The 22,124-nt window shown below is 50.6% G+C and overlaps 1 protein-coding gene across 3 annotated transcripts; it reads left to right on the top strand.

Annotated features, from left to right (window-relative positions):
* The first annotated feature begins 1,014 nt into the window (after positions 1–1,014).
* TOM1 (target of myb1 membrane trafficking protein) lies at positions 1,015–22,124 on the top strand. Of its 3 annotated transcripts, none has more exons than XM_039571284.1 (16): positions 1,015–1,126; positions 8,551–8,635; positions 10,397–10,475; positions 10,643–10,792; positions 10,905–11,039; positions 11,285–11,431; positions 12,406–12,522; positions 12,966–13,099; positions 13,756–13,789; positions 14,324–14,432; positions 15,433–15,553; positions 17,951–18,026; positions 18,413–18,475; positions 20,171–20,230; positions 20,576–20,612; positions 20,720–22,124. In XM_039571284.1, exons 1-16 carry the CDS (start codon positions 1,075–1,077, stop codon positions 20,866–20,868), a joined length of 1,548 nt encoding a protein of 515 aa, XP_039427218.1. In that variant the 5' UTR covers positions 1,015–1,074; the 3' UTR covers positions 20,869–22,124. The 3 variants fall into 3 exon arrangements, with proteins under 3 accessions (XP_039427218.1, XP_039427219.1, XP_019148237.2); XM_019292692.3 differs by lacking the exon at positions 1,015–1,126 and adding an exon at positions 7,417–7,573; XM_039571285.1 differs by lacking the exon at positions 18,413–18,475.

The following is a 22,124-nucleotide window of genomic DNA, read 5'->3' as shown; positions in this document are numbered from 1 at the left end:
TAACTTCTGGAGTATTGTCGTTCATTTCTGGCACATACTGTTTTCTGCAGCTGTTGTTACTACTCGTATTTAGTGTTTCTCAGCAAAACACATCCAATCCTAACCTTGCTAAATTCACTCAGTTGCCAGGCAAGCTGTACTGTATCCAGCAGCACAGGTCACCCAAATTACCACTCAGGCTCCTGCCTGCTTGGGACCCCCCAGAAGGGAGATGTACCATGGAGCACTGCAGGTAACACCAGGGCATTTGTCTTCCCTGCTGCCTCACCTCAGTTCAGGTTTGTGGCATTCAGGTGACACCAACACACAGGACTCGAGTGTGTTACACGGGCTGTCAGGCGTGGCAGCATTAGAGCAGGATTTGTGCTGGTTATTAACACGGCCCCATTTTCCGGGTATGGGTGTTGGTTGATTGCAGCCTCAGCTTGGGCAGGGCAGTTGCTTAGGCCGGGAGCACATCTCAGAATGTGCTTTTACCAACCACTCTGTGCAGAGTCATAGGATGGTTTGGGTTGGAAGGGACCTTAAAGATCATTTAGTTCCAACACCTCTGCCACAGACAGGGACACCTTCCACAAAAAAAGTTTGCTCAAAGTCCCATCCAACCTGGCCTGAAAGACTTCCAAGGATGGGGCATCCACAACTCTCGGCAACCTGTCCCAGTGCCTCACCACCCTCACAGTGAAAAATTTCTTCCTAACTCCTATGAGTACGCTCCCACACCGGGCTATGGAAAACTAAAAACCCATCGCCACAGGCTTTCCAGGATTTGGGCACCGCTCAGGCTCGCGAGTTCGGCGTGGCTGCAGAAAGCGGCGGAGGGTCTCGGCAGCGGGAGCCCCTCGGTTCCTGCGGCCGGGGGGTAAGGGTCAGCAGGACCAGGGATCCGCCGGCAGCCACCGCCCCTCCGCGGCCGCTCCGCACCTCACTCAGCCCGTGGCACGGCGGGGCCGGTCCGGGCGGCGGCCGGTGGCGTCACAGCGGGGCCCGGCGGGGCCCGCCCCGGCCGGCGCACGGGTCACGTGAGCGGCGGCGGCGGCGGCGTCAGCTGATCGCGGCGCGGCGGCGGCGGCGATGGACTTTCTGCTGGGGAACCCCTTCAGCTCCCCCGTGGGGCAGCGCATCGGTGAGAGCCGCACCCGCGCCCCCCCGACCCTCCCCGCGCCCCCTCTCGCCCGTCCGGCCCCGCGCCCCCGGGGGCGTCCGCCGGACCCTTCCGTGGGGAAGCGCCGGCCCCCGCCTCCGCGGCGGGACCAGCAGCGCGCTAACCAATCACAAGAGCGTTCCGCTCTGACTGACAGGTGCCGCTGGCCAATAGTGGGCGCGCAGCCCGAGGCGGCTCCGTCGGGGGCCCCGCCAGCCAATCGGGGCGCGAGGGGGTCTCGGGGTGGCGAGGTGAAGTTTGCTCTCTTAAAGGGGCCGCAGGCCGGTGGTCCGCGCCACGCCCCCCGGCACCGCAGAGCACCGTGATTGGCTCGGGGCCATTCCCGCCCGCGCCTCTTCGGGGGCTTCGGGGAGCTGCTGATTGGCTGGGCTCCAGCCAGGGCAGCCTATCGCGGCCGGGCGGCAGCGGGGCTCGTGTCCCCCGGTGGCGCGAGGGGCGGCCGCGGGACGGCGGGGCTGTGGGACGGGGAGGGCAGGGGCTGCGGGGACAGTGGAGACAGCGGGGCTGTGGAGACAGCCGGGCTGTGGGACGGGGGCGGCAGGGGCTGCGGGGACAGCGGGGCTGTGGGACGGGGGCGGCAGGGGGCTGCGGGGACAGCGGAGACAGCGGGGCTGTGGAGACAGCCGGGCTGTGGAGACAGCCGGGCTGTGGGACGGGGGTGGCAGGGGCTGCGGGGACAGCGGGGCTGCGGAGACAGCGGGTGCAGGCTGGGCTGGCTTTGGGGCACGCGGCTCACCCTTTCGGACCCGTGTCCCTTACCCAAAGGACTCATGCGCTGGGCAGCTGGGGGTGTTTGTGTGCCCCGAGCCTCCCTGCATTGAGCTGTGGGACAAGCGGTGCTTGGCAGGGCCATGCACTGGGTCCTGCAGCAGGAGCTGGTTCACGGCATGGAGCACCAGCTTTGACAATGAACACAGCACCCCCTCTGTGACCTGGCAGGCCCACAGGCACATGGTGTCCCACAGACCCTGTGCTCAGGGCTGCTCAGGGAACATGGGAGAAGGATGTGGTCGGAGAAGGTGGAGCAGAGATGCCGCAGTTAGAGAGAACAAGACCGTCAACAGCCGTGCTGGTGTCAGACAGTGATGCAGTCTTTAAAATGCTTAGAATGAAGACTCTGTTCCCATGTTGTGTTGCCTAAGGGCCTTCAAGTTGTGCTTGAAGGTTGATGCCCATTTAAACTCTCCACTTGTAAGTTTATGTACTTGGTCACTTTTGCTGTTCGTCACTTGTCAGACCTTTGCTCTTTGCTGTGAACATGTGGTCCCACGTTCAGTCTTTCTGATGTGCTTACATGAGTGAGCAAGTGGCTGTGTGTGCAGTGGGAAGGGAGCAAGTAGCTGCTTTAAGTAATGCTTTTATTATAATGATTGTAGAGGCTATCCTAACACTGTCCCAAAGTGTGTCAGGGGCACTGTGTTGTGCCACTCTGGTGTTGGGACAGATAGGTGAGATGCATTACAGCCAGGTGGGGGAAGGATCATCAGGAAATACTTCCTGTTATCAAAATCCTCCAGATGATCTTTAACATACCCCCAGAAGAACATCACATGTTTGGTCACACATTCCAGGAGAAGCCATCTCCTGTCCTTTCCTGAATGAATGCTCTGTGTTCCCTCAGTGAGTGTATCAGATATGCCCTTGCGTTTGGGTAGAGGCAATCTGAAGGTTGCCTCACAGATTTTTCTGGTCAGTAGAGTAACCAGATTGTAACCAGGCTTTGCTTCAATTAAGCAAGGGATTCCCAATTAACAAACCAACAGCAAAGAAGAGGAAAAAGAAAAGTTATTTCAAAAGTGTTGTCAGAGAGGGGTTGAGAAGCCTCAGTAGCAGAGGTGTGATAGTAGGGAGATCTTAGTGAATGGGGTTGATTTGGGTTATGGGAGTCCAAAGGAATGGAGGAATTACAGCATGTGAGAAAGGAACTCTGTGGAGGACTTGAAAGGGCTGGTGACTGAAAATATGAATATTTTCTCCTTTTGAACATTGCCTATCAACATCCTGGGGACATGGATAAATGCTATCTTCCCTGCTTAATTTGGGATGCAAACATGACTTACCCAAACTCGTTTGGTAGGTCCGTGGCAGCTGCGTGTCCAAACCATGAGCCTGATCACCAAACCTGCACAGCGCTGCTGCTCTGGGCTGTCTGCAGAAAGATAATGCTGCGTCCTTGTAAATTATTTGGGCAAAGTCATGTATGCTTGATAGAGTTTATGAAGTCTAAAATAGCTTTAGATGAAGGCTAAGGAAGAAAAAAAATAAATCCTCTGTGGCATACTCTAGCAACATTCTCAAATTCCTTCATTAATCTAGTAAGACCCATTTATTTTTCTGACTAGGAAAGCAATGCCCAGATAATCTCAGTGATCTGTCACAGAATGAGTCAGTTGCAGAGGAGTAGGTTTCCTAGTTTCTTACTCACAGTTCTGAGATTTAGTTACAAAAGTTGCCTCTGTCTGGTTTTTGCACAGGATGGTGTCTCTTCCTGTGATGTCTCTTCCCAAGTAAGAGGAATACAGACTTGCTTGTTTGAGTTTTTTAGTTTTTGTTTCTGTTGTGTGGTGGGTTTTTTTAAAATCCAGTGGGAAAATTTCCAAAGAGTGATAAAGCACCGTAGTTCAGATTCTCCCCTCAAAAGGGAAATCCACTGTGCCTCCATCTAGGAGCTAAGAGAAGCTTTTTTCCATTTTCAAAATGGAAAATCTAATTTCAAGGAGGTGAATTCTCTCTTAGTGAGAGGATGGACATGAAACCACCAATGCTCTCTCCTCACCCTGGAAGTCTAAAATAACTAGTAATTATAGCAATACCAAAATGGACAGAGGCAGGTTATTTCAGTGAGTGAGGGCAGGCAAGGCATAGAAGTAACGGTATAGCACAGAGATGACACAGATTTTTTTATGGATGGGGGTTATTTTAAGCATGAGGACTGGGAAAAGTTAAGACTGTAAAGAGGGAGCAAGTAGGAAAGGCTCCTGGGTGAGGAAGAGAGGCAGATGCAAGACAATATGTCAAAAAAATCCCCACAACCTTTTGGATCCCACCTCGCAGGTGTTCCTGCACCCCTCTGTGGGCTCTGTGGGTCCCTGTGAGGTTGTGCTTCTCAAAAAGGCATTGCCTTGTCTTCTGTGCCTGCTCTGTCTGGAGGAAAAGGGGCAAAGGCAGTAGTTGAAGAGCCACTTGATCCCTGAGAATTTGAGTTGATTCACAGGAAAGGGGCAGGAGTTCAGAGACACAAATACCCACACCACTATGTCAGCAAATTCTGTGTCCATCACCATCCTGGAATTAGGTTTGGAGCTGTATCTCTGGTCTCTCTAGAAAGCACATTGTCCTCTCAGGCTTTGGGGGAAGGATACATCTAAATGGTGAAGTCCTGAAAGAGCTGGTGCTGAAGTTCCCTCAAGGGAAGTAAAAGCATGAGGCTTGTTCAGGATGCTGATTTGGGCCTGTGAGTTTGTGAACTGAAGTTGGGAGAAGGGACTCTTGAATTGCTTTCTGCTGAACCTAAGCTCGCTCATGCAACAAACTGCTGGTGCCCTCAAATGCCTGTTGAAATGTGTGAGAAGGTGCTTGATGCTTTGCTGAGGAACTTAGAGCCAGCAAGAAGCACTGCAGGGAGCACCGTTTGAAGGCTTCACTTGGAGGAGGGGCAGAGCATATCACGAGCAAAGGGTTTCTGAGGAGCATCTGGCTGGTTATGGGTACTCCAGGTCTGGAATGGGGAGCAAAGGGGACAGGAGCCTGCACAGTACCTTCTGTCCCTGGCTCCTGTACTTCCCCACAATACTGGCTGCAGTGCTGGTGTGCTGCTGCAGGGACAGCTGAGTGGGATCCCCAGCCCCACAGTGTGCTCTCCCCTGCCACCAGGGCAGAGACAGTAACCTTGAAAAGAAGCAAAGTTGTGAAATGTACTCATAGCACAAAGCAATGTACAGCTCCTTTGCGCCAGTTATGCCAAGCTCGGAGTTCTTCATTATCTGACGGTTCCAAATAACTTTTATCACCTAGCTGCAGTCAGCAGGAGCACATCAAATGCCATGCAGGAAAAGAGCTGATGCTCTGGTTCAACCCGTACCACAGTCCTCCGCAGTTCTGGGTCGACCTGAGGAATTTGTGAGGCAGCAGACTGGAATCAGACAAACCCCAGTGCTGTCACACCCGGGGAGCCGGACTGGCTGCCAAAACAATGTGGCTTTGGAGCGGCCCCGTGAAGGGCCTCCTGTACATTCAGCGGCCAGTTGGTTTGGGGCTTGGAGGGGGACAGCACTCGCAGGCTCGCAGTAACCTCTGCCAGGGGAATTCTCTGCTGCAGGTCAGGCTCAGCTGGTAACACACAGAAGTAGATGCTGCCTGATGCGTCCCACCAGGCAGAGTGCTGGGTGTGTGGCAGTGCCCTGCCTCCTGTGCTCGCTCTTTTTAGGGACTTGTCGCTGTCCCCAGCCATCCCGGGCTCAGATTTCATGCGGAGCAGACAGCTCATGTGCTAATTACAGCTCATGAAATGGGGCCAGCCACTCTGATCCTTCATGTGACTAATGAATTAGACTTTGTTTCCTCCCCTTCTGCAGGCTTTACAAAAGGGTAAAGTTCAGGATTTCGGAGAAAACTCCGTATCTTACTAGGCTTGGACAGTCCCTTACAGCTTGGAAGAGGGCAAGGATGATTAGAAGGGCATTAACTCCAGCTCTCCCAATGCCAGCTAGGCCAGGCCTTAATTTGTACTGGGTAAATTCAAGCGTTTTGTCCTTGAAATTGCCTCAGGGTCACATTCCTGTTTTCCATATGCTCTAATACTACTCTTCCAGCTTTGTATTTTGTGAGCCTGTGTTGAGTTTATGACAGATTTTCTGCTTTACTACAGCTGTCCCTTGATGAGTGTATGAACTGGGGTGACAGTAGCAGGATGACCACTGTCTTGTGGGGTAGCAGCGGGGCAGGATGTGTCACTTCTGAGGAAGCCCAGTTTTCCCCTAAGTGGCCAGCCAGGTGAAGGAGCACACATGGTTTATTTGCATTCCTCTCTGAAAAGCAAACCCACTGCTTGACCTTGGCAGGATTGGTGCATTTGGAGGGAAAGGGTGGTGGAGAGCAGGTTACAGCGTGCCACCAAACACTGGGAAGCGAAGGAAGGGTGTTTGCAGATTCAATTCATGTTTGTGTACAATGCAAAGGAAGGTTGGGGAGATCTGAACAGCAAGGATTGATGGTTAAAAGCAGGTTTTATTTTGTCCTGTGTTTCTTCTGTAGCTCAGTTTCCAAGCAAGCTCAGCCCTGTTCCTGAGTTGTGGGTTTTTCCTTCCGTGTGCAGTGAGAAGAGTGGATGTAAACTTCCCTTTCAGCAGAGCAACCCCTGTGTAATGGATTTCTGTGATTTCATTGCCAGTGGCAGTAAACAGTGCAGTGAAATTTCTGGCTTGTTCAAACCATCATGTGTCATGAGCAAGGGATCCCAGGGGAGAGCACAAGTGAGGGGTGGCTTTGTAACCACATGAGCCAAACCCATCACACTGACCTGACCTGCAATCTGCCTGCTAGCAAGGCTGGTGTCCCAGGGAAGGAGGAAACCTGGAGCTCTGACATTGTACTGAGTACTGATCCCAAAGGAGCCCCAATGGAAAACATTTTCCCTCATGTGTTACCAGAGTTTTCCCCATTGACTGGTGCACCAGACATGCCCATTGCCCTGGTTGTATTCTCCACCACAGCACCCAGTGCAATGCTTCCTCCTGTGCCTTACTGAGGAAGCTTGGATCGCCCAAGATCAGAATCCCTATGTAAAGTTAATACTCAAAGTGACAAAAGTTTACCTGAATCAAGGAGCTTTAAGGTTATTCCAATAATAGCCAGACCTTCAGAAAAGTGGAAGAGTATCAAGAACATTCTGCCACTCTCCTTCCCTTGTCTGCCCTCTTTCATCTGGCTGTGGCCACAATGTCATCAGCCTAATCACTGTGTAATCAATACATTCTGTAGCCAACAGAAAAGGTGGTGGCTGGATTGTGATAAGATGCAGATAGCCTCACACTGTGGTGTGCAATCTGTGGGAGGGACACGTGTATAAGAGGCTCCATTGCACAGTGGTGTGAATAGCTCTGTTCCTGACCCTTAACAGGTCATGATGGATGTGCTTACCCAGGCAGGAATTAAAAAATCATGTTCCTGTGTTATGGCCTTATCCCCTTACTATGTGAATGGGCATTTAATTTCATTCCCACACAGGGATCATTAACTGCTTGGTCAAAGGCAGAAAAAGGCAGCTCTGCAGAGGAAGGACCTCTCAAAAGTGGTAGAGGACCCACAGCAGCAAGGGACAGCCCCAGATTTTGCAGGGACAGCAGTTTTGAAAATGCAGGCACTTCTATAAGTACCTCACTGGGACTGAGCTCTCCTGAAGAGCACCTGGTAAGTGCTAAACTGGTCTGGCCAGTTTTAATTCTCTTGCCCCAGTGCTAAGTCAAGTGTTTTGTAGGATGAGAGAGCTGGAAATGATGGGGTTTGTCCTTTGCTTGCCATTTGCTGTGTCTCTGTGTTTCCCTGTGGTCTCGGGAGTGCCTGGGTCCTGCTGGCCCCGCTGGCAGTTCTCTTTCCCCCAGCTACTGGTGGTGTCCCTGAAGGCATCAGTCGGTGGCATGGCTAGGACTGAGACATGGATGATTACAGGGTGGAGACACTGGTGCTCCCAGTAATAGCTGCTCATTTCCCAAATCTCTGCCTTGAATAAATAACATCAAGGCTGACTGAGGAATTCCTAATTAAAGGGGACACAATCAAAGCTGAAACAATATTGCTTCAACTTCAGCCTGCAGTTTGCTTCTGCCCACACTCCCTAAAGGCCAGAAGTTCAGGGGAGAGGTGTAAATGTTGAACAAGAGAAAGCTCTGCTTATAGTTTTCTATGTTTGCTTGTTTATTTTTATAGAGCTGGTGTACAGAAGAAAGTGGAGTTGATTCTTTTGTTTCCTTATGTGGTACAAATCAATAATTGGTGCTACTGGCATTAGATCCATATCAGCGTGAGTGGGCTGAACTCACAGTTTCTGGCCTTGCAGTAACAAAGCAAATAAGCCCCCTTTTCCCCAGCTCTGGAGCTGAAGTCGTGCTGAGCCCCTTCGCTTCGTGTGCAGAACACCTGAGATCACACAGAGTGTTTGTGCGTCGGTATTGTCGGGTGCCATGGTCACCCACCATCCCAGCCATGTCCTCTGCCGTGGTGACACCTAGTGGGGAGCACTTGGTGACCTGGAATTTGCATATGGATTAGCTTCCTTGCATGTTGTAGTGGCAGCCAGGGAGAAACAGGCTGGGGTCTGGGGTCTTGTGAGAGGTTAACTTAAGAGTGCCAGGGCTGCTCTTTACCCTGTCTTGGTTTCTGTTTTCCAGAGAGAGCTACCGATGGGTCCCTGCGGAGTGAGGACTGGGCTCTCAACATGGAGATCTGTGACATCATTAACGAGACTGAAGAAGGGTAAGGCAGCTGGCAAGGGTCCATATCCAGTGGCAGGTCCCTGCACTGCCTGTAACACCACATCCCTAGGCTGCAGTGGTAACATGCACTGGTGGAGGTAATAAGCTATGCTTCCCAACAATCCCTGAGACAAGGCTCTGCTAGGAGACCTAGAGACATAGCAAAGCTGTCAGAGCACATATTAGATGCTTGTCTATAATCTTGGTGAGTGCTAGGAGCCATTGAAACAGGCCTTCAGGGTCCCCAGACAACCCTCTGTTCAAGCCAGGCTGCCTCCCAACTCCAAAAGGCATATTTGCATTTCTTCTACTTTGATTTATTCTCTCTTCCTGCCCTTCTCTTTCTCTCCTCTGGGAATGTAAAAATCTAAAGGCTGGTGACTGAGGAGAGGGGAAAATCTCAGGCTGCTATTCAGTCCTCTCACTGTGCCAGTCTTTCTTAGGTTTCTTCTCTGGTATTTTCATGTACAGTCACTCAAACACACACAAAGTGGGTGGGGGGAGCTCTTGTCTCCCTCTCCCTGCAGGGAGATCAATCATCAATCTGCCAGACTTGTTAACTCTGGAGCTGGGGATTTGCCAGTGAATTCAGGGGAGAATGCTCCTTCTCACAGTGGAGATGTCAAGAGCAGCATGTAAAAAGGAAGGTGCTACATGGAATAAAACACGTAGGTCTCACTCCTGCTGTCCTACCCCACAGTGATGTTGACAGAGGATTAGCAAGCCCAGTTTTCAGCTTCACAGTTGTATGGAAACAAAGTGAAACATCTCTACTTACAGATCTGCCACCGCTCCTTTTCCACTATCCCCATGGTGCAAAGACACCTGTTGCTGTTCACAGTTCTCAGGCCTGAGCTGTGGCCACTTGTTTCAGATTTGGACACCTGATAACACAGCTTGACAGGCTCTCCCATTGCCCTGCTAATGCCCATCCATTGACACCATGCTGCCCCATAGCCCAATACACTCCTGCCCTCCTCACTGCCTCAGTGTCTCCACCCCACTTTTCTCCTCCAGCACTGCTGCTCTTCTAGCTCAGCTTCTCTTCCTGTGCTCTGCTAAAGCATGTTGGTTCATTTGTGCCCTCTTAAGACCACAATGGTCTGAGACCATGGTGTTTCTCCCCTCTGAGAATGGTTAATGAGGCCCTGCTATGCTGTTGCTCTCATACCCACCTGCAATATAGGCAAGATTTTGCCACTGCATCTCCCCTGCGGCTTTTGAGCCTCCTTGTCTCCAGGGAAATGTTAAACATCTCCTCTTTGAGCAACACAGGAATTGCCACAGCTTGCTTCTCCTTCCTGTTTCTAACCCATGCCAAGCTTTTCTGTGATCTCCTCCTCTTCAGTCTCTCTGCCATGGGATTTTGCTCTATCCCCAGCAAGTGTGTTTCTAGCATTGTTTTTCCTCTGTTCTCTCTTGTGTCCTAAACATCTTGAGCTGTTTCAGATGTCAGCGCAGAGGCCTCCAACTTCAGTAACAGCACTCGGGGACATGGTTTAGTGCTGGACTTTGCAGTGTTAGGTTTATGGTTGGACTTGATGACTTTAGAAGGTCTTTTCCAACCTAAATGGTTCTATGATCAGCCAACCCCACTCCTCTTGCAGAACTACAAGCAGACGCTGCTTTACCAGTCACTGCTTCAAGCCATCCTGAAAACATGGTGAGGGATACCTGTTGAGTATGAGGCATCCAAAACCAGTGGCTGTTTTTCTTTGCCTCAACTTTCTGATGATCTTCCTTCATCTTATTTCTCCTTCAGGCCCAAAGATGCCTTCCGAGCCATTAAGAAGAGAATTGTAGGGAATAAGAACTTCCATGAAGTTATGCTGGCTTTGACGGTGAGTGGTCAGGGCTCTTTCTCTGCTCTGTGATACCCTGCTGTAAAGCTGAGTGCTGAACACAAGTACTTTTTAGCACACATGCTGAACAGACACATGTACCTAAAGCCAACAAGTCTAACATGTGGGCAGAGAAGGCTACAGCTAATGTTTCATTGCCTTTGAAGGTCCTGGAGACCTGCGTCAAGAACTGCGGCCATCGCTTCCACATCCTTGTGTCCAGCCAGGACTTTGTAGAAGGTGTCCTGGTGAGAACGATCCTGCCAAAGAACAATCCACCTGCCATAGTGCATGACAAGGTGCTGACCCTCATCCAGGTGAGCCAAGAAGTGTGAGCATCTGCACCCATCCAGAGAGTGTGTGTGTTTGGGTGTCTGTACAGAAAGTTGTTGTATGTGGTGATGGGCTGTACTGTCTCCTTCTCCCCAGTCCTGGGCAGATGCCTTCCGCAGCTCTCCGGACTTGACTGGTGTCGTTGCTGTCTATGAAGACCTGAGAAGGAAGGGCCTGGAGTTCCCCATGACTGATCTGGACATGCTGTCACCCATCCACACACCACAGAGGGTATGGGAGTATTGCTGAAGAGAAGAATGTTGGGCAGCTGCCATTCTGGAGCAATGAGGGGATTTCAGGAACTCTGTCTTGCATTTAGAGGGTTTTTGGGTGGTGAGAAGCTCCAGGACAGCCAAGAGCTGTTGAAAGCAGATGGGGAGTTGCCATCAATATTTTTCCTCTAGTTGCACTGCCCTGTCAAGTGTGAGTGTCTAACATCTCCTTCTCTCTGTCACCTTCCCCACTTTTGTCTGCAGACTGTGTATAGCTCCAACTCTCAGTCTGGACAGAACTCACCCACAGTCAACTCCCCTCAGCAGATGGAGTCCATCCTCCACCCTGTCACCCTGCCCCCCGGGAGAGGCACATCCAGCGACGCGCCCATCACGCCCACACCAGAGCAGGTGAGCTGGACACAAATCCCAGGATGTTGCTGACTCTGCCTGTGTTTGAGGCTATTTCACAAACACTGTTCTGGGACTGCAGTCCTGGTCCTGCCCCGGCCTCTGTCTTCAAGGAGTTGTTCCTCTAAAGCACAGTTCTTCGAGAGCTCCCCAGAGCTCCATTTTGGTCACAGTGATGAACTGGGATACCGCAACCATAGAGTGGTTATGTTTTCCTAAGACAGGGCTGCTTGCAGGTAAAGGAAAGTTCTCCTGGCTATAGGGAAGTGGGGAGCTGAGACATGATGCCTCTTTATCATCTTTGTTTATCTTGCCTCATTGCTTACTTTATATGAATCAACCCTGTCTGGCTATGTGGTTTCCAAAGGCTAGGGCTTCCTCACTTGTTTCCCCATCCTCTTTTCTCCTTCCTCACCCTGACTTCATATGATACCATGTTCAGCACCAAACCTCCAGCTGTCGGTATTTTGCATTCCCTTGCAGAACAGAGAGTAGAAACTGTTCTAAAGAGGGTCATTAGCAGCTTGTAAACCAGACGAATAAAGCTTCAACTGCACACTGAGCTGAGGCTCTCCTGTTGAATGGGAATTAATTTTTTTCCCCTCTCGTACACCACTTTGGAAATTAAACTATTTAAATGGCTACCACACGGGGGCTGTTAGCTGAGGAGAGATTTGAATCATAACAGCAGCCTGTGCTGGCTATTAAAAATCAAAGGCTAGTGGCCAAAGATCCCAGGTGAGGGCCTGGCATCTGTTACCAGCAGATGAATTTGATGGTAAGTAACGAAGGTGTTTCCTGTTGGGAGCTCCTGAGAGCTAAAATGAATGGTGACAAACAAACTCCCCAGTGGCTGTTCCTCCAGCTCTGTGAACATGCTTACATATGTGGTGCCATTCCCTGCCATTCAGAGCTACCTCAGCTGCATCCCCCACCTTCCCTGGTGGAGCTGTCACTTTGCTTTGCTTTTGCAGATCGGGAAGCTGCGCAGAGAACTGGAAGTGGTGAATGGGAACACAAAGGTTATGTCGGAGATGTTGACGGAGCTGGTGCCATCCCAGGCTGAGCCTTCTGACCTGGAGCTGCTGCAAGTAAGGAACACACGGCAGGGGTGGAGGGCTGGCACATGAAGCACAATGACTGGATGGACTGAGGCCCGATGCATGCCAGAGGAAGGACTGGACAGTTTAGTGTGGGGCTTTATCAGGGAGTGAAGGGATAAGGGAGACACAGGGAAGGTAGAGTTTCAATGGTGGATGGAAATTGCACTACCGAGGCTGGAATCATCTCACATGGGAATTTGTAGTTGCCAAGGGCCTTTCTTTCTGGGTGATGTGTTACACTAAAAGCATACAATTATTCCATGTAAAGCTCAGACTCAATTTACCTCTCACACCATATTTGTTGCTCATCAACAGTTCCTGATAGATCCCTGATAGTAGCCTCTGGGGTCTGTGTTCCAGACAGACTTCTAGATTTGTGAGTGCTCAGCCATAAGCGTGACCTTTGTGGTAAATTGCCCTGCTTTGAACAGGAGCTGAATCGGACATGCAGAGCCATGCAGCAGCGAGTCCTGGAGCTGATTCCCCGTGTCCTCCACGAGCAACTCACCGAGGAGCTGCTCCTCATCAATGACAACCTCAATAACGTGTTTCTACGCCATGAAAGGTACCTCTCTCCTCCCTTCTCTTCCCTGCTCTCCCTCAAGAGTTCACTGCCCTTGAAGGCTGCCTAGCCCACCCTTTTGATCTGCCCATGAGTATAATACTCGAGACATATCAGTCTGTATCATCCATCCTTGAGAACAAAGCCTGTTCTCAGTTTTTGCTGACTAATTCCTGTCCCTTCAAAACTGCTGTGTAAGTTCCTGACGGGATATAAAGATGTGCCTGTGGCATAACCCAGAAGAAGGAGGCAACTGCATGGAAAGAGCTGGTTTTCTAGCTCTGAGGCAGATGGGGACAGAAAGAAATTGCCCAGGTGTGGGATCAGCACTCCTTTTTTTTTTCCCTTCTGTTTCAACAAACACATCTCTTTGCTAGAATGAAGTCTGGGGAGTTCATCCCCAGATGAACTGTATGGAGAGCTGTTGGTTAGGAGTAACTCTGGAGGATCCTAAGAAGCTTTCTCACACCACCTCTCAGGAGACATCAACTCTCTGGGTCTTGTTGGGGTGTCTTGAGGGGAAATTGGGCCCTGAGCCATGATTCCCCTTTCCTTGTGGGTAGAAAACGGCAGACTGTGCCAAGTCTTATAAGAAATCTCCTGGGCTGTGGGTGAATGAGCCCACACGACTGAAATGCATCCTGTCATCTTTCTTGCAGGTTTGAGCGACTTCGGACAGGACAGCCTGTTAAGGTAACTTGGAGCAACTGCCCCTCTGTGCAGCTTGGTTTACATCCTGCAGGTCCAGCAGTGCCCTGCTGACTTGGAGGGAGGTTCAGTCTGCCCCACTTAGAAATGGTGGGCTTTGCTGTCCCAGCCAGGCTGCACCAGACCACCTGGTGTATGGGACACCCCAGTTCCCACCGCAAGCCTCTCCCGCCCTGCCCAATGAGCAAGAGCAGAGCAGAGCAGCAGTTATGTTTATTAGTGAGATTCCAATTCCCATATAAACCTTCTCTGAGCACTACCCTGTCCTCTGAACCAGCATCTACCCTACTTATTGACATCCAGCAGAGCTGGGAGGCTGGCTACCACGGCATATCCTGCCCTGGGACACTATTCCCAGCCAGTTCTCTGGTCACTGTCCCTCTTCTCCCTCTTCATAGCTGATACCTTTTAATGAGTGCAGAAGGGCTTTCCTCTCCAGTATCAATGAGCTAGGATTGTAGGGTCAGGGTGTCCAAGCTTCAGAAACTCTCCACCATCTTCTTTTTTCTTCCTACAAAGGCACCAAATGAGGCAGAGAACAGCTTGATTGACCTGGCACCCAGTACTCCTTCAGCACTGAAACAGCCTGAAGTCACCAGCAACCTTTCCTCTCAGCTGGCTGGAATGAGTATGTTGCCATGTGGTTTTCCCCTCAGTCTTTCTCCTGTACTGCTTTGAAAATCCTTTCCTGCCCTTGAATCATCTCCCAAAATTATTTAGTCAGATTCATAGAGTAACCTAGAGAAATGCCCTGTGTTTTCAACTAATAAACTCATGAAGAAGCTTGTATATGCCCCAGGGCACTCAAGCATATGTCTTGGTGTTCTCACCTCACATTGTGCAGGAGGTGGCCATGACTTAAGAAGGACCTCAGCATTAGTGTGTGGCTAAGGACCTTGCCTTCCAGAAGGATCGGGAATAAAGTTGCTCTCTCTGCAATGCCTGGCAGCATTGCCTGCTTACCTCTCTTGCTGTGTGGTGTCAGGCTGACCACTGAGGTCTGGGAGAAGCAGAGCAGCTGAAGCTATGCTGCAAAGGCAGCCATGAGCATCTTGGGCTCAGGACCCAGGATTTGACAGGTTGTTTACTCAAGAAGCCTGGGGGATCCTGGGGGTTCTTCAAGATATACCAACAGCCTACATAGCACTGCCTGGATGCAGGTGCAGAAAATTGGCACAAGACTGTTTTTACAGACAAGCCAGCTAAGATATTTTTCAAGTCACCTTTTTTTCAGATGATGCCTGAGTCACAAAATCCACTCATCTGTCTCAGAGGCATTTGCCCAGAAGCACAGGTTATTTTCTTCCACAGGTTATGGCGCAATTCCCTCCAGAGTTGTCTAAGATGGTCAGGAACATCTAGCCTTCAGCATCAGTAAATTGATGCTGCTGCTGTCTGAAACTGAGCCAAAAGTATCTACTGAGTAGGCAAAGAAACTGCTTCTGTTACTTCACCCACGACACTGCCCACATGAACAGACTGTGCTGCAGCTGAGGAGCGGGATGGAGGAGTGGACCTAGAGCAGTTTAGCCCATTCTGATGATAGCTTCCCATCCAGCACTCTCCAAGCCTACAGTCCTCCGTTTGCTGCTCTGTGCTGCCTGCTGACCCTGCTCTCTCTCCCACAGACCTAGGCTCAAGCAGTGTAAGTGCAGGGCTGCACTCCCTCGACACTTCTGGCAAGCTGGAAGAAGACTTTGACATGTTTGCCCTGACCCGTGGCAGCTCGCTGGCTGAGCAGCGCAGAGGGTGAGTGGAGCAGCTCCCTCTGTCCTGTCCTGTCCTGCCTTCTTGCAAAGGATGAGGGCTCAGGGTAAATGGGGCCATGACCCCAACCAGCAGCACTTCCTGGGAGACAGGAGGATGCAACAGAAATGCACTCTTCACATGCACAGTGTTTGTAGGATGAGCTCTGTGCTCCCAGTCCTTTTTCCTGCTGCCAACATCTCCCCTTCACAGTGTCCTCCTGGGTATGGGGAGAAGGAATTAGTGAGCATGTGAGCATTGCAGTGCCACATGTTCTGGAAGATTCAGTGTCTGGGGATGAAGGTGTGGAGTGGGACTGTCTCAGTCTTCTTGTCTGCCTCTTAACTCATGTGCCCTGACAGGGGTAATGTTGAATTTGGGAATTGCTGAGTACTGATTCAGCCTAACAGACAGAGTATTGAGCTGGAGTGCAGGAAGAGTGCAGTCAGTTGTGCCTTGCAAGAGGGCACTCTTCTGTGCCTCAGCTTCCCCGTTGGCAAGTGGGACTGATGTTTCTTCGTCCATGGTGTGTTTGAGACCTCCTGGTGTAAAGCACTAAGAGTTGGGTCTCCATAGAACTGGATGAACTGAAGAGGTCTTCTCCACTGCAGAGTGGATTCCCGAACCCTTGTTCTGGAGGAGCTGACAAGAGCTGTGCTGACCAGATCCCCTGGGTTTAGAGACTGTGGCTGATCTCACACTGCTTTGCCTGTCAGTGCCATTCACTGCTCTCCATTGAGTACCAAGCAGTAGAGCCCAGGGGCACATCACTGCCTCCAGCCCTCCAAGACCTGTGCTCCTGCATTCCTGCAGCCACTGGAGTGCCTTGTTCTGCAGCTGGCCAGTAGCAAGCTAAGGTCTCTTACACATGTCAAGTTAAGGTCTCTTAACCACATCTCCTTCCATTCCTCTGCCTCAGACTGCTTCTGGTAAACATGGTGGGGAAACCCATGGCCTACACATGACTTCATGTGTTTTGTCCCTGGGTTTCCCCACCGCTTTTACTGTGGGTTGTGCTGCCTGAGGACAGAGACAGTCCAGCACAAAAACAGTTGTCTCAACAGCACCCAATCTGGGGCTGAAACTGGAGCCATTGGTATGTGCTCAGTGCTGGAGATGTGCACAGAGGTGGAATTGTATCCTCTCTGCTGTAGCGCAGTCCTTAACAGGCTGAGGTTTATGATCTCTGCACAAGTAACAAGGCATCTTCTATTTATTCCTCACTGCCCTTCATCTGCCTGCACTTGCACTCCTGCCAGGTAACCTCTGGTGGCTCAGGCTTCACATTTCACTCACGAGTGTCTGCTCTCAGTGTCTCCCTGCACTTGAACAGACTCATTGCCCTGCAGCTCCTGAACAGGACGTGCTGGCAGAGCCTCTGGAGTTTGTTCCTGACCCCCCATGCTTTATGTGTGTCTCGGTGAAGCAGTGCTTGAGGCACTTCAAGCCTTTCCTGCCATTCTTCCTCATCAGTGGCATGATAGCAGCGCTGTACTTCATCCTGGATGCCATTGTCCACAGCGGCCCCTTCACTGATGAGCACTTCTTTGAGAAGTTTGAGCGGCGGTGGCCCAAGCCCCTGGCCTCCAACAAAACCAGCTCCACTTGATGTTCTGCTGGATCTGTGGAAAGGGGCCTGGGAGCAGCTGGAGAGGAAACTTGTGGAGAGTTTCTGTGAAAGGCTTCATTTTCCTAGCATGGACAGCTTTCCCCACTCAGCATGGATCAAATGGTGACGTGTGGCATTGTCATGTGTAGTAGCAGTCTAGAGGGGGCACAGGAATGGGATGAGGGAAATTATGGGTGAGACGTGTCTGCGTGTGGAATGGTGCGTTTGGAGGCCTGGAAGCAACATGAGGCTCTTCTGATCATCCAGTCCCACCTATATAGAATAGGCCAGTGAGCCTCTGCCACCATCATTTCTCAAGTGGTATTAGTTAAAGAGATGTTTCTGAGCTGTTTGTGTCTATGAAGATAGATGAGTATGTAGGGGCTTGTTGCTCAAATCCTTTCTAAAATGTCTGTAATATTCTGGTCAGTCTGTGTTAGTTTTCTCTCTTTATAGTCCACCCCAAAGAAGGTAAGTGTTGTGGTTAATGCACCTAGCTGTAAGTCTGTGTCTTAGTTTTCATATGAGTCCTTGTCATTCTTCTGTCAGTGTGCCAGGGCTGTCCTGTTGGATCCCACAATGCTGTTCCAGTGAGTAGATTAGTCTGTTTTGTGGTGGGCTATGCCTTTAATAAGGGCTTTGCACACCTTTCTAGATGCTCTTGGGAGCAGAAAGATGAGGCATGAAAAGTTGTGCAGTCAGAAGAACTGAATATTATGTTTAGGAGTTTTCCTGCTCTTCATTCTCAGGCCTCTCATCAGCCTGTGTTTTGTCTCACTTTTTGCTTCCAGGGTAAAGTATGAAGACCCCCAAGCCACCAAAGGCCTCGCTGGTGCCCTGGATGCCCGGCAGCAGAACACAGGAGCGGTAAGTGGCCACAGCTTTTAGTACATCACCAGGAATGGGAGCAACCTCCTGGCTCACCAAGGCAGTAAGTGTGCTGTCTGGAAAAAGTCAAGTAACTCCCACTCTCCACCAACCTGCATTTCCTAGCTGGGCTACATACCTCATTCTTTAAAGCCCTGAGGTGAGGAGCTATGGAAGGTCTGGGGTTGCCTGAAGGATGTCCTTCCCCAGGGAAATTTCCACCTGGAAATGTATGTTTTATTCCTCTTCAGCAAATTTCCAAGTCCAGTTGCCTTCTCTCAGCAATCAGAGAAGTAGGCCACCAGTACTAGTATATTCTTTCCCCCACCCCAAACCCACTGCCTCCCCTCTCCCTCACACTGCAATGCAGACTCTCTCTCATTCAGGGGGAGTCTGGTGCCTCTAGTGATGGAGCCCAGCTGACAAAGTGGATGATGCGTCAAGGAATGGTGAGATCTGAGGTCGTGGAGCACCAGCAGGGAGGAAGGAGGCTGGGGCTCTGGCACAGAAGTGTCACTGGCACAGCACATGAGGATGCACAGCAGACATCAGCAGATACTGCTAACTGAAATTAAGCAGCCCTGGGCTGGGCCAGTAGTGGAGACCAGGTTTGGGAAGGAAACAGGCAGTGTGTCAGTCCTTCCTCAAGTAAACATTTGTGCAGGAAAAAATCCTAAGAGCTCTGAGGCCAAGAGAGCATGTGCCACTCTGAGCTAGAGGATGGCCTGTTTTGGGATGGGTGTCTGAAGCAGAGGCAATAGGGCAGCTGCTGAGGGCAGCTGCTGCCATTCATTGTCCTTGCAGTCTCTCCTCCTTAGCATGAAGAGCCTCATTTGAAGGAAAACGCGTTCCGACTTTACCCTGTTGAAGGCCTCTTCCTATAGCTAGTGACTGAGCTTTCAGGAGGTTGAATTTGGTCTTTTGGCAGCAGGAATTCCTGCAATTGCATTCCCACAGGCACACAGAGGCTTTGACAGCTCCTGGGTCTGAAGCTTGTTAGCCTGTCTTCCTGTAATGGGCACTGCCCAGACTGATGTCTGCTCTAGGAAGTTTCCCCACATGCTGTACAGTTGGCTTGAATGCACTTCTACCCCAGAGAGATCCTCTCTGTGTAGGCAAAGCCAGTTTGCTTTGAAACTTCCCTAATCTCACTCATCCTCTTCTGTTCCCATTCATCCATCTGCCAGCTGTGATAACTATCTGTGCTTGCTCCCTGGTTTGGGAAAATCTGCCTGTCTTTGGTACAAAGGCGTTGCTCTTTTTCTTGGTCTCAGTGTTTTCCTGAGGGCAAGGGAGCTATATATATTAGAAAACTAATAAATAAGTTCCCACAAATAATGTCTCATGCTTCTGCTTGGGGAGCCTCTAGCAAGGGCTGCTTCTTGCTCAGCTTTGTTCAGGAGCTCATGACTGGAAAAAAGGATCTGGGGTTTTGAATCTGATTTTGTTTCTTTCAAGGTTATCTCTGTCCACTAGGAATATGTCTCTTTTCTGTTTAAATTGATCAGGGACATGAATTCTTCTGAGCTAGCCTCATCCCTACTGGAAGTAAAATTTAACTGTAGATTACTTTCTCTTTGATGGGTCTGTTTCAGTAGTTTGAAAGTGTGATGTCAAATCCTGCTGTGGTCCATGATCCTACCAGGGAATCAGTTCTTGGCAGGTGTCTTTCCCCTTTATTGTGCTGCCAGACCTGGCACCTCTAATATCTTCAGCATTTCAGATTTTGACATCAGATTGTCACTGGTTTGTAGAAGGGAGGAGGTGTAGAAAAATGCATGTCTCTTGTTCTCTGGCTGCCTAACACAAGCAGCCAATATTCACCTAGTGGGTCCTCACCAAAAAGCAAAGTCTGGTCCAGTCCTAATACCCCAAAGCCAACCACCAAACCACAGATGCTTTTAATGGCATGTATCCTGGAAACTGCGTGTCTGGGAATGGATGGGGCAGAGGAAGCAGGTAAGCAATGGCACCGGTAGCTGGGAGAGCTTTGCAGTGGCACTGGCTGGATTTGGATGGGCCTGAGCTGACAGAACAGTGGAGCAAGAGGGTGAGCTTGTGAGTTGGGCTTTCTTTTTGCATAGTGGATTTACTGGAACATCCTCTATTTTCTTGGCCTCATCACCCCTTTTTTTCTGCCCCAGGTACCAGTTCCTCAAGCCAATTTCATGGAAGACATAGAAAAGTGGCTCTCCACTGACGTGGTAAGTGAGGAGCTGCTTTCCTGGAGCCAGCAGTCCTGCTGGAGTTGTCTGTGGGCTGGATTTCAGGCAGTGTGTAACAGTGCTGGCATTGCTGAATGTGTGGCACAGGCTGCTGGGAGGGATCATGAAAGGAAAAGGCAAGGACACAGGCTTTGGGATACCACAACAGTACAATCAGCCTTCTGGGAGACATAGCTAATGAACTGAGGCTCAGGGTCCCTCTAACGTGTCTGTACTGTGGAAGTGGAGGCAGCACTATCCTGTCTCTCCATGTGCAAAGAATCACATCTGTGAGATGCCTTTACCTACCTTCCTTCTAACCATGCCCTTCTCCTTCTTCTTTAGGGCGAATCAGAGGATGCAAAAGGTGTCACCAGTGAAGGTAAGGTTGGTGCCAGCCAACCCTCTTCTTTAACTGTTCCTGGCAGCACCTTAGCTCTTCCACAAACCCCCCTCCTTGCTAATGCTCTGCTCTTCTCTTGCCCTCAGAGTTTGACAAATTTCTGGAAGAGCGAGCAAAAGTTGCGGACCGCCTCCCCACTTTGTCCAGCTCCTCGGCAGGGACGTCTGTGTCCCCTCCTGCTGCCAGCCATCATCGGAAGCAAGCAAAGGAAGATGATGCTATGTTTGCCTTGTGAATGCTATGGACCGGTGTGCTGTGGAGCAAGAGGCTGTGTGTGCTGTTTTGCTTGCCTCCAACCAGGGGCCAGCAGAGGAAGGACTCTGTCCCCTTCCTCCATTCTCTTCCTGTTTCACCTTTGAGTTATTTTTATTTTTAAGCTGCTTTCAGACTTCAGATAATCTTTGTTGTGTTTAGGGATATCATACAATAGACTTCTGAAGGGGGGGGGGTTCAAAGCTGCTAGAGAATGTGGGAGTTCAGTGGGCTTTTTATGGTACAGTGTGGACAAAGCAGAAGCTCCGGAAGAAGCTCCTTCATCCTAGTCTCCAATGAGGTAGTTAGAGATCTTGGCCAAGAAACAGGAGAGGCTGCAGTCTGCTGCTGAAATCATTCCTGCCTGCCTCTTTCCTCACCCCTCTCCTAGAATGTATCTCCAGCCCTCTGCCTGCCAGTGTTAGACTGGAAAGCACGGGGATGTGAAGCATTACTGGTGGCCAAGGAGGAACACTAACGGTAGAGGAACCCTGTTGCTCTAATCTCTCTTTCACAAGTGCTTGTGGTATGCAACACCTTCCCACTCAACCCCTTCTCTTCCTCTTCCCCGCCTTCCTTTCCCTATCAGTTTATTCAGAATCCTACCCACAGCTCAGATGTTTCCATTGCATGACAGCCAGTCATCCAAGCCCTTGGCAGCACCCAGGACTGCAAGTGGTACCCTAGGCTGAAGGGACTGTCTCCCACGGGGTAGGATGTGCCTTCAGCAAACTATTTGCAGTTAATTTAATTCTCCATTATCATATTTTTCTCCCAATGTGATCCTACCTCCCTCTCTCACTTCCACTGATGCCTTCCACCACATTGTGCCGTGGTGTGGGAAGTCTCTCTGAGCCAGGCCAATGCTACAGACTCCCTCAGGGTGGCTGTGTGCACTGGGGTCACAGAACTGCGTCCCCTTAAAGCAGGAGGCCCTTCCATCAGCATGTGGGAACGTGCTGTTGCTGTAGAAGCTTGTTCAGCTGATGAGCACAGAGGGGAAGCGAGACATCAGTCATTTCATGCCAGCAAAGCAGCCCTGCAGCAGCCAGAAGCTCCTCTGCACATGGGGAGAAAAACCCTCCTGAGCAAACTGCACACGCTGCCCAGTTGTAAATGAAAGCCAGGGAGAAGGGTGCCAAGCTCAGGGCTTCTGCTCGTGGGATTTCTTGTTGAGCGTGGGAGAGTTGTCTTTTTTTACTGCACATTAAAGGAGCAAAGACTTGAGTCTCCCTTGAA

This window comes from Corvus cornix, chromosome 1A (assembly GCF_000738735.6).
Source record: "Corvus cornix cornix isolate S_Up_H32 chromosome 1A, ASM73873v5, whole genome shotgun sequence".
NCBI classification, from domain to species: Eukaryota; Metazoa; Chordata; class Aves; order Passeriformes; family Corvidae; genus Corvus; species Corvus cornix.
The sequence above is the reverse complement of the archived record's forward strand: the minus strand, read 5'-3'. Positions and strand labels throughout refer to the sequence as shown.

What these genes read in the sequence shown, in the direction of transcription:
- TOM1 (XM_039571284.1), top strand. Translation starts at nt 1,075, where the DNA reads ATGGACTTTCTGCTGGGGAACCCCTTCAGCTCCCCCGTGGGGCAGCGC. An exon ending in AAGTTATGCTGGCTTTGACG is followed by an intron (nt 10,476 to 10,642) that starts GTGAGTGGTCAG and finishes TTGCCTTTGAAG; the next exon opens with GTCCTGGAGACCTGCGTCAA. An exon ending in CTGGCTGAGCAGCGCAGAGG is followed by an intron (nt 15,554 to 17,950) that starts GTGAGTGGAGCA and finishes TTTTGCTTCCAG; the next exon opens with GGTAAAGTATGAAGACCCCC.